The 12,398-nt window shown below is 40.1% G+C and overlaps 1 protein-coding gene across 1 annotated transcript in view; it reads right to left on the minus strand.

The window, feature by feature from the left end:
- Positions 1-274: 274 nt before the first annotated feature.
- Positions 275-12,398, minus strand: part of cbx2 (chromobox homolog 2 (Drosophila Pc class)) — a 32,268-nt gene continuing 20,144 nt past the window's right edge. Inside the window, exon 5 of the mRNA XM_048555369.2 lies at positions 275-4,382. Coding sequence (XP_048411326.1) covers positions 2,910-4,382 — 1,473 coding nt within the window. The 3' untranslated portion in view covers positions 275-2,909. The remainder of the gene's footprint in view (positions 4,383-12,398) is intronic.

Below are 12,398 nucleotides of genomic sequence, written 5' to 3' on the forward strand. Positions count from 1 at the left end.
AGTTGAAAACTGGTTTATTTCAAAATAATTGCTGGTTTATGAACTTGTTTTCGAAATACTTAATACAGATAAAATGCATGGTCTGCTTAATGCTTGGATTGCACAGAATAAGAGATTGTATCAACACTAGAACAGTAGGGGTTACAGCTGTGGAGTAAGATAGGTCCTGACCCTTTCATCAGTGGGGGTAGAACTGAAATAATAGCTCCTGTGAGGTGCAAGGAAGTGGGAAAGAAAATATCTTTCATAATTAAAAATAATAAAAATGACAACATTGCAACTTGAATTGGTTTATTTTTCAATTTTCTGTTCCTTTAAAAAAAATACAAAAACAACTTCACAGTAACACTTTGATACACATTTTAATTTTATAAAAATTAAGTTAATGCTGAACCTACTGTTGAGTTAGCCTAAAGGTTAAATCTACAGCTATTCAAAAATCTCAAATAATAAAAAAATTAGTATTTTCACCTTACTTTTTTCCTGCCCTCTCCTCCCACAGAGATTAATATTTTTTGTTCAAGTATGGTTTGACCACCAGTCATTATCCAGTACCTCAACTAATAGATGAATACTCATATAGATTAAAATGAAGTAGCTCATTGTTTAAGTCACATTTCACAACTTTTAAACCACCATTAAGTTTGTTCATTAGATTTAAAAAACTTGGCTTATGTAGCCACAAACAAGGCAAGAAGGCTAATAAAAGTTAGTCTTCATCAAGAAGATTGGTACCCAAAAACAAGGAAGTTCCGCTTGACATATATCAAGATTCAATCATATCCCATCAGCTATATTGCATTCAGTTCTGGGCACATCACACTGGAACATATGTGTGTGCATATGTGTGTGGATATGCATGTGCAAACCAATGGTGCTGAAATCACAGATTGATAATTAACTGTTTAGGGGCCATTTATGAAGACAAGTTCATTCCATCGCATTTTAGGTGGTTTAATTTGAGGTATTTAAAATGATAGGATTCAAAACAAAGTAGACACAGAAAAGCTTTTTCCTTTGGTGGAGATATCCAGAAAGAAGTGGGGGAACTGATGGTGCAAAACCATTCAGGACCAAGTCAGGGAATATTTTTCAACGGAAGGTGTGGAATTCTCTCCCCTCCTATTTCCTGAACCCTGTGGCTGTTGCTCCAATCGAAGTTTGTAAAATAGAAATTGACAGATTAGCTAAGTTTCAAGTATGATAAAAGATACTGATAAACCAATTCTAAAATGAACAGCACAGTCGGCTCAAGGCTACTCAATCACTGGTGTACTAGACTCATATCTAAGTCACTGGTTCAAGCCTTGGTCAATAAAACTTCAGCTATTAGCTTACTTGGTGTTCCATGGTGAATCCAATAGTTAGGCTTTTCCCTATTATCCAGGGACAGAAACAATTAGCAAGATATAGCTTAAAAGGCATCAATGTGGGGTAAGCCAAGGAAGCCTAGCTGAGATTGACTCTGTATTATTGAGATTCTACATCACTCTGTACCCATCTGGCCAACTCAGAGGATGGATAGAAAATCTTTTTTAAATAAAATGATTCATTTGAAACATATTCCTTAAGCATGCACACTATCTCAGCATCAGAACAGGAATGTTAGTCTGCCCAGTGTTCAAGTCTCTGGAGTAAGGCTTGAATCCACAGTTTTTGGATTCTCAGCCAATCTGCTGAATCATAGCTGATATTCTAGAATTCAAGAGCAGTGTAGGACACCATTTGGAAAGAAAAAGACAAAAAAGATTAAATGAGCAGGTAGTTGGGAGACTAGGTTTTACGAAAGGTGAAGACTTCCAATAGGATTAAGAGAAAATTGAAGGAAATAATTTTTGGCAGGTCCACCCCACAACTGGATTCAAAGTTTAAAGGCTGTTTTCTAAATTCCATCCTATTACCTAGTTTGTAAACAATACTGCTGATGAAAAAGCTCAAAATTACATCTCATCATTTGATACGTTGCTGGTGGCCTCAATATAATTCAGTTTTTATAACATCGTTATCAGCATGGCGTCAATTATCCCTACTACCCAGGGCAAAAAACACACACACACACGATTAGTGACCAACACATTTTGGTCACCATTGCAGCATTTCAAGCAGTTTCCAAGTACAAGATTCAGAATAGAATTGTCATTCTAAATAATCAAATAACATTTGTTCACTTACCATTTTCTGCTCTTTCGGAGTACTGAGTTTAATCAATCCCTCCCTAACTGAAACAAACAATGATGAGTGGTGTTGTGAATTTCTAGTGACCAATTATGGTGTCAACTCTCAGCTGTAGCCCGATCAATACCGGGTGCATTCTCTGATGAAAAGGGGCATGTATACATGCTTGTAGATGGTAACTTTCTTGCACTTCCTAACAAACACAAATCAAAATCTAAGATGTTTCAGCAACAAGTTACACTATTCCTCCATGGTCACCTTACTTCTATACATAAAGTTCCATGCACTGACTAAACACCTATAATAATCACTAAAACATAATCTTCATCATGGCTGAACTCCCCAGGCTCTTACTGCTCCTGGCATCAATAAAAATTACTTATTTGTTCATGATTTTCATTCTTTAACCTCCATTTTATAAAAATGGATAGTCAAATACAGATGTTACTTTGCAGTTACTCAAATCAGACTCAGTTTACACAAAAGTCTACGTACAAAAAAAACTGAAGTGGGCTGTTGATTGATAATCTGACAAAACAGCCTATTCATAGGGTCTACTTTCTATGTAATGCGCTGTTTTTGTTCAAAGTGGAAGAAATTGTAATTTGTACATTATTGTAAATGCTGTCTATAGTTGTAAAGTACAAGGCAAAAGGTCATAAAAGGCCAAGGTCAAAATGGATTTCTGTAGGAAAATCAACATCAGATCGAGAGTTTGCTTTCAACTAATGACTCTAATAATGTCGGATGTTGAAAAAGCCGACACTGGTTGGACTCTCCTTCACCGTTACTGTGACCAAGTTGGCTGTTACATCAGTGACAAACACATGCTCAATCAGACTGCGGGTAGGTTTCCAGTCTTGGTTTGTCTGGACTGAAATGGATGGGTTTGGAATCATACTTGAAAACGAAGAGTCATGATCAGAGTCCGAACTCATTGTCTCCTCACCTGTGCTCAGCTCTGTTGGCATGGTGCTGCTTTGTTTAGATATCTCAGATGAAACATCCTTTTTATCAGTGTCTCGCATTTGGTTGTCAGAATGATGAATTGCAGTGTTTGCAGTCTCCTTATCTGGTTTAATCTGATTCTCCTTCTCAACACTATCTTTTCCACTGCTCTCATATAATGCCTGGCTATTGACAGCCTGTGAATTTAATACTTTATTAGAAACAACATGAGAGTTCAATTCAGTTGAATTCAGTCCTGGAGTGCCAACACTTCTAGAGATTACAAACGACAAACTATTGTTGATGTTTTTTGAAGTCAAACCCGATGGACTAGATCCACTTTTTGAACTCAATCCTATTTTGTTGGTATTCTGTAGATTTAAGGCATGTGAATTTAATCCTGAATTAGTGTTCTGAGAGTTTGGTGTTTGTAAATTCCGCCCAAGAGTAGTAGGACATTGACCATTTGTACTCTGGGAATTTGACCCTGAATTAGATGAATTACAAACACCAGAACTGGGCTTGATTGGTCCAGGCATATTCAAACCCTTTGAGTCGCAGTCTGATTTGCACAACTCTGAGTTTTTAGCATTTCCTGGATTCTTAATTAATCCAATCTTATTTTTCTCATTCATTCCCTGTGAATTCAGCGGCATTGTATTCCCAGACTGCATTTCAGAGGCAGTCTTATTCAGTGCCATTGCACTGGCAGGATGTACGTTAGATAAATGCTGGCCTGATCCTGTACTATTTGCTACTTGCAAGGCTGCCCTGGGATTACTGGATTTTGCTGAATTAAAGATGTTTGAATTTAACATCCCACTTGACACATTTACAGATTCCAAAGTACTCCTTTCTGAGCCCATGTTATTTTCACTCAAAGGTCCCTCTGGTTTTTCCAGCTTCTCTTTTGAAGGTTCATCTGTTCCAGAGTCACCACTTGTATCATTTCCAGATGTTTTCAATGTTTTTCCTGGTTTAATTTTTATGTTCTTCCGAGGTTCAGTGCAAATTACTTTGCTGGTCCGTTTCTTCTTGCCAGTGTCCTTCAGATCTGTTTTAGTCTGGCTGATTTCAGATTGGATCCGTTTTTGAGGGATACGTTCAGATTCTTCTCGTCGCTCAGTGCTGCGAAGTGTGGTCGGTGCCTGATCATCACTTTCTTCTTCCTCCTCTTCCTCCTCCTCCTCATCATCCTCCTCATCATCATCCTCTTCAGAAGAGCTACTTGATTTTGAAGAAAGGGGAGCTTCTTGTTCCTAGGCAAAAACCAGAACGACAAAAATAAACAACAGGACAAAAGCCAAGCTTGCTCCTAGAAATTTTCACACATAAATAACAATTCTAAGTGTTGGAAATCTGAAACAAAAGCAGAATATGCTGAAAGCACTCAAATCAGACCATATTTTTGAATGTACAGGCAAACTGGACTCATTGAAACTCACAATGTTCAAAGATTCTTAAATGAAGCTGCTTGTTCTGTTCACGATGCCATGTTTGAGCATTTACTTTTGCATTTTTAAAGATGCACATCTATTACTGTTACAAGTGAAGTGTTATCAGTGTATGAAATTTAGCCTTTTATCAGAAATCAATTTATAGTGAAGACAATATTCCAATAACAAAAGCTTATTCACCCAAGAGGCCTTGCAAATCTGCACCATTAATAATTTGTTATGAATTAAAACCATAGAATGTTACAGGAGAACTATAATTAATTTGTGTTGAAAGCTAAAGATATTAGTTCTGGAAATATGAACTGCTTTTTATAATGTCTTCTTTCAGTATCAAGTTCATATGCTAGTTCCAGATTAAAGCTTTTGCTACTGGGACTATTTTCTTAGCATCCTTTGGAGATAACAAAACCTCATCCAATAGAAGAGAATGATTTGTGGGCAAAATCATCTTGAAATATACTAGCAGAAGGTGAGATTCCCTACATGTGAAAATGCTGGAAAGATTTCCCCACATACCTTTTGCATAGCAAAAAATCCTCCTCTTCATTAAGTGGTATTCCAATTCCAGAAGTTATCTACACAACTCTTAAGACTGAATTTACGGGTTCAGGAAATAAAAACCAAGTCAAAGATTTATAAGTTGATAATTTTACTTTTAGTAGAAATGAGGGAAAAAAAAAGAGACTGACAAGAGTATTAAAAGAGAGGAATTGAACTCCATCTGTTTCACAGGTACTAGCTGGTACAGACTTCTTGCTCCAAAATCATTTCACTACTTTTTCCCAGGGCCACTCCTCCACCTGTCCACTAAGTGCTGACTTTATGGAAACATCTTTAATCTATATTAATCATGATATGAAATAGGACTCCAGTGCATTTTTAACTACCTCCTGGGTAAACTTATCCAGCTGCTGCTCTGCTCAGTAAAACATGATGGGTGGAGAGGAAGAAAGAGTGAGCATTCCTACTTTAATGGACACTTTCAGCAAGGCCACGCCCCCACTACCTTTCTGATTGTATCCACTTCTGTATTTACTTCTACTTCTGTAGTTCAGATAGCTGGCATACTGCACTGCCCCAGAACTAGTGAGTTTCAGCAATATACACATTTGAAGTTTGCAGCTCACCAGCTCTGTACTAATAAAGGCCAGGTCTTTGAAAGGTGCCTTTCCTCTTGCCACAAAGCCTACCTAGTCAGCCTATCCATTCTGCTGACCAACAGCTAAACCCAATTTAGTGTGTAATTGTGGACAATGTTGCACCACATGCTGTAGTGGTAAAAATTTGTTCTGTAACCACAAATGGCTACAGAAGGACACCTTTTCTTTGGCTTATCAAGGCAAAAAAGGGAAAAAATGCCATTACCCAGGGTTGCTGTTTTGAAATACCCACATTTGCAACTAGTTAAAGAATTAGTGGAAGTGAATAAGCAAGTGTCCACCTAGTTATGCAAATCAGAAGATTACGCATGATGCTGGTAGCAGGGTACAGAAAAGGTTTTAAGCTTAAAAACTAAATTTTATAACTTGTCCAAAATCGCTACCCAAATATCACTTTTCTTCTTAATTGGGAATGTTTTGTCTTTTGCATTTGAAGGACAAAAATCCTGTTTACAATGAAAATGCAAAAACAGTACCAAACTAAGTAAATGTTTGTCTCTATTCCATCATTCTTTGGAAATTTAGAGACCCAGCTTTAAAAATATAGATTTATTCTCACGTGATTGCATTAGTTGCTTGGTTTCACAAAAAAATTCAATCAGGTGTCCAGGTTATTTTTTTTTTAAAATTCATTTATGGAATGAGGGAGTCACGCCTAAGCCAGTGTTTATTGTCCATCCCCAATTGCTCAAAGGGCAGTTAAGAGCCCAGCACATTGGTGTAGGTCTGGAGTCACGTACGCGAGACCAGGCAAGGATGGCAGTTTCCTTCTATAAAAGTTAAGTGAACCAGACGGGTTGTTTTTCAAGAAATTGACATTGGATTAATGGTCATCACTACACTCTTAATACCAGATTTCTTTTTAATTGAATGAAAAATACCTGGGCCTCTGGGTTAACAGTCCTGTGATAATACCACTCGGCTGTCACCTCCCCACACATTAAAACGTTGCTGATACCCTTAAGGCATCAGCAACGTCAAACTGAACACTAATTACACATGTTTCAGACAGAATGATGAGGTTTTAAAAATCTTACAGTCACATTCCAATAATTGATGTTTCTTTCACAGTTTCAGCTACTTTAAAAGATTCAACCAACTGTTGGGAGGTGGTAATGTGGTTCTGCATAAGTAGAATATAGACGTAGCAATTTTTATTCTTGTAGAAGGAAATTAAAGAACACTGCAATTGTGATTCCATCAACCTTATTTGTAACAAATAACAATCAGCATCTCCTTTCCTGTATTTCTTTCTTTCAATTTTCATTCCTTTTCTTTTCACTTCCCTTGTGATATGCACAATAAATTAGCTTAATTATTTTCAAGATGACAGGGTGAGAGGAGACAGATAGGTCAAAGAGGTGGGGTTAGAGCCAGTGAAGGTGAATGTAGGTGGGGAGTTGTGGGGGTGGGGGGTGGAGAGAATAGATCAGTCCAGGGAGGACTGACAGGTCAGGGGGTGCGGGATGAGGTTAGTGGGTAGGGGTGGGGCTTGAAGTGGGAGGAATGGTTAGGGAGGCAGGGGCTAGCTGGGCTGGTTTTGGCATGTGGTCAAGGGAGGGGAGATTTTGAAGCTTGTGAAGTCCACAGTGATACCCTTGGGCTGCAGAGTTTCCAAGTGAAATATAAGATGCTGTTCCTGCATCTTTTGGGTGGCGTCATTGTGGCAATGCAGGAGGCCCAGGATGGACATGTCGCCTGGTGTGGGGGTTGGAATTGAAATGGTTCGCGACTGGGAGGTGTAGTTGTTTGCTGCGAACAGAGAGTAGGTGCTCCGCAAAGTGGTCCCCAAGCCTCCGTTTGGTTTCCCCGATGTAGAGGAGGCCACAATGGGAACAGCGGATACAGCATATAACAGTGACAGATGTGTTCATGAACATCTGTTTGATGTGAAAAGTCTTCTTAGGGCCTGGGATTGGGGTGAGGGGAGAGGTGTAGGGGCAGCTGTAGCACTTGCTTCGGTTGCAGGGAAAAGTGCAGGGGGTGGTGAGGCTGAAGGAGAGTGTGGAACAGACAAGGGAGTCACAGACAGAGTGGTCTCTCCAGAAAGCAGATAAGGGTGGGGAGGGAAAATGTCTTTGGTGGTGGGGTCGGATTGCAGATGGCAGAAATGTCGGAGGATGATGCGTTGGATTTGGAGGTTAGTGCTGTACCGGGTGACAGCGGCTGTGATGTCATCCATGAAAACCGTTGGTGCTCCGAAGGTAGTAAATAACTACCTCTCAGTCACAAACCATTTCAATTCCACCCCCCCACCCCCACCCCCACCCAACCTCCTCGGACGATACTTCCATCCTAGGCCTCCTGCATTGCCACAATGACGTCACCCGAAAGATGCAGGAACAGCATCTCATATTTCGCTTGGAAACTCTGCAGCCCAAGGGTATCAATGTGGACTTCACAAGCTTCAAAATCTCCCTTCCCCCAACCACATGCCAAAACTAGTCCAGCTAGTCCCCACCTCAAGCCCCACCCCCATACCCTACCCAATAACCTCAACCCACCCCCCTGGACTGACCTACTCCCCCCTAACCCCCCCCACCTACATTCACCTTCACTGGCTCTAACCCCGCCTCTTTGACCTGCCTGTCTCCTCTCCACCTATTTTCTCCTCTATCCATCTTCTATCTGCCTCCCCCTGTCTCCCCATTTATTTCAGAATCACCTTCCCCTCTTCCATTTCTGAAGAAGGGTCCCGACCCGAAACATCAAGCTTTCCTGCTCCTCTGATGCTGCTTGGCCTGCTGTGTTTATCCAGGTTCACACCGTGTTATCTCAGATTCTCCAGCATCTGCAGTTCCTACTATCCCTGTAATTATTTTCAAGTTGGATTAAAGGTTCAATTTACAGAAAACTCAAAAAGTAAACTATCATGCAGACTATATCTTTGTGGACTGACAACTTGAATTCATTATATAGATATTTGTATGAAGGACCTCCAACAGCCAGTGACATATTCGACTGTGTTCTATAGTGTAGGTATGTCACTGTATGGTGACACTCTGAATAGGAATAGCAAGATAACTTTTTGGCCTTTCCTCATTCAGCAGTTGAGCTCATGCTTATTTCTTTTAAAAACTACGAAGTTTTGTAAAAAGCCATATTTTAATCTGCAAGTCTTGGCAATTGTAAATAGCAAACATTTGACGGCCTCTAAAAACTTCCATAATGAATAATTCTAAAGCTTTCATTTAGACAATTACCTCTCACACTGAAAACATTGCAAAACACTTTATGCAATAAATTTCATCAAGTGCAGCAGCTATTATGGAGATAAAATCCACAGCCATTCTACACTAACATTCTCTCAAAACAATAATGTGACAATGTCACATTGATCTGTTTAAGTTATTAACTGATATACAGATGCTGACCATGACACTGGAGAACATTGATTGTTTTGTCTTTTTTCAAAAATAGGTGCTACAGCATCTTCAACTGCACTGAATTAATAATCTGAACATTTCAGCTGATGGATACTACTTTATTAATGCAGCATTTCTTTTGTACTAAAATGAGAGAGTGTCACTCTGGATTAGTTAATAACACTTTCCTAAGCAAAGTTTCCACAGAACAGATCACATTTTACTTACTAAACAAACAGTTAACTCCTCAATATTTGTAAAGTGAGTGAGGGTTTCAATTAGGTAAGAGGCAAGAAATCCATGTTTTTACTGCCTGCTACCAACATTTTCAGTAAATCCAAAATACCCACTGCTCAATAGGTATGACATGATAACTTTAGTAGTAAGTTTTACTTTTAAAAAAGTCTTTACAGTGTAAATTATGCTACAATGCTTCACAGATGTATTATTTGACATCAAATAACAACGAGCAATTAGGGCAAATAACCAAAAGCTTGGTTAAAAGGGGTGGGCTCAAAGAATGCCTCAAAATAAAAATAAGCAGGGAAACAAGGTAGTGAGATTTAGGCAGGAAATTCCACAGTAGTGGAGGACTGCTCCAAAGGCTGGAATTGGAAGAGAACTGATGTCTCTTGAGTGTAGTAGGGCAGGAAAATACTGGGACATGAATGGAGAGGACATGGAGGAATTTAGTAACAAGGTTGTGAATTCTGAAATTAAAGCTTTGCATACCAATGCTTCAAAGAGCACAGTTTGACGGGTGAACTGAGCTGGATGAGAATTAGGACATGGCAGGAGATTTTTGGTTGATCAAAATTATGGAAGGCAGAAACTGAGGAGCCAGTCAGGACTGCACTGGAATAGCCAATAAGGGTATAACAAGGGTAGGATAAGGATTTCAACAGCAGTTGAGGTGAAGTAGCCATGATGTCGATTGATGTCACAGTGGTACAAAATAAATGGTTTTCTAATGGAATGGCTGAATGAGATGAATTCAAGGGTACAGCAGTGGGAAATTTGAGGAAGTTTGGACTGATAGGGTGGGTAAGTACAGAAAAACAAAATTGGATGGTCTCAATTTTAATAACAAAAATCATCTGGGAATTCTTCATATATTCTGGAAGCAAGGGTGGAGAAGATGGGAGCTCGTAGTGGTGATTATGAAGACAGTTTGCAGGAGAGAAAATAAACTGAGGTTTATCTTCAGGATATGGAATGGTCAATAGTTTAGGCAGGTTAGAGCTGGTTGTTTACTGTCTTGCCAGACTGCAGTCGATGTGTACATTACTTGTCAATCATATCCATTCAAATAATTGAGATCTAAAGGAGTAACCAAGATGGGAGATATTCAAGGAGGCATGAATGGTCAGAATATTTTGAAATCCATGTTGGTTTTTCTCATCAACCAAATACACACCTTAAGAGAAATGGGGAAATGTGAAAGAAATCGCCTCATGCAATTAACTGTGTAATAGTGTCACAAATCAATCAGGAGTTTCAACCTCACATGCTGACTACCAAAGCATCTAGAAGATAAGGAAACACTTCCACTGAAGCAACATTTGTAAATTCATCCACGGAATGTGGGCATGCTGACAATCCAGCTCACTGGAATTCATGCGCAAATGGACGATGATTTATTATCACATAAATCTAGGGAGATATAGTGAAAAGTGTTCTGTCACCACAATCTGCTGCCATTTTGAGGTATAAAAGACTAAAATAAAAAGTACTTAAAAATAGGATTCATCTTCAATGAGAGGTCCCAAAGATGGTTCCAGTCCAGGCCGACCACAGCAAGGAGACACCGCTCCAAGCACCAACACCACCACCACCACGACACAGGCAAATTTGTCAAAACTGTTGGAGAGCCACCTACTTGTGTCATTATGTGGTGAAGCTGCAATGGGGGTTCAGGATATTGTCAATATTTGTTCAAATCTTATCCATTCAATTGAATCAATGGGCTGAACCTTGTGTTTTCTTTTTTGGCAAAGTCCACGTTCCATTGAGGTTTTCGGACAGTTTTCAACACAAAGTCTAGCAAGTTCTCTCCTTGCATCTTATCAAATGTGTCTCATTAATCAACTAGCCTGATCCATAGCAGGCCCATCTTACCATGTACCAGTGACTAGCAACTTACCACTCAAAATATCCAGCGAAAGACCAGTATCTCTCATGGCTATGCCTTTAAAAGGGGCTGAGAGGCTGTTATGTATTTGAACAAAGTAATGTCATTTCGTAGGTGGCTTGTTTGCTGAATGTTTCTGGAAGAAGAAGATGTCACAGACAGGGACGATTGCACCATTCATTCTCTGGTGGTAAGCCAGAGGTACTGGTTGGAAGCCAGAGGTACTGGTTGAGGGATCTTCTGCCTGGAGAACACAGGCAAAGCCATGCCACTAGACCCTGAAAGCGTCATCCCAGTCACTACCTGGGTCAGCATGGTCTCCACTGTGCTGTAAAAAGGTCTTCTCCATTGCACTTGGGTAAGTGCCACAATTTGTCACTTCACACTCACCTGTACCCAAACCGTTAGTCTTGGCACAAACTGCAGTGCCCCTTCCTCAAGGAGACAGGGCAGTGACTGGAGGCACCCAGCCAGAGAAGGGATCACACATAAGGCGTTCAGAAGTCTCCTCTCAGAACGCTCAAAGGTAGGATCTTGGTCCACCTTGCCTGACCACCCTGCCCCTTGAATTTTCACACCAAGGAGGATCAAATTGCTTCTGGTAAGATGAGCCTTAGTACGTCTGGCTCACATGGATACAAGTCCTCCAAAGTCACACGACCAAACCCTCATGGCCAACACTGCCAAACAGGCTCCCTCTATTCCAGCTGCAAGAGATGGGAAGACACGAGACATAGTGGGAGAGTACAGAGGTGACCTACTGAGGACATTTGGGTGGCATAGGTGATAATGAATTATAAGTAATATTGCACTTTTATAAAAATTTCATTGTCTTAATCTAACAGCTGGCTTTTAGAGTCTGTCACCAAGTCATTCAGCTACACAATCAAGCATCACTTCATGACCACAGAGGAAGTAGTTCCATAGATGGAGGTCCGTGCGCCCAGAACCTGCTGCATTATCTAGAAGCAAAGAGGAACAATGCATACACAGGGCATCAGGTCATGCTGATACCTTTGGCCCTTCTTGATCAGAGGATTAGATAGGGTGAACAGTGAGAGTCTTTTTCTGAGGATGATGACGTCAGCTTGTACAAGGGGGCATAGTTACAAATTGAGGGGTGATAGATTTACGACAGATGCCAGAGGCAGGTTCTTTACTC

The sequence above is a fragment of the Stegostoma tigrinum genome, chromosome 22 (genome assembly GCF_030684315.1).
Source record: "Stegostoma tigrinum isolate sSteTig4 chromosome 22, sSteTig4.hap1, whole genome shotgun sequence".
NCBI classification, from domain to species: Eukaryota; Metazoa; Chordata; class Chondrichthyes; order Orectolobiformes; family Stegostomatidae; genus Stegostoma; species Stegostoma tigrinum.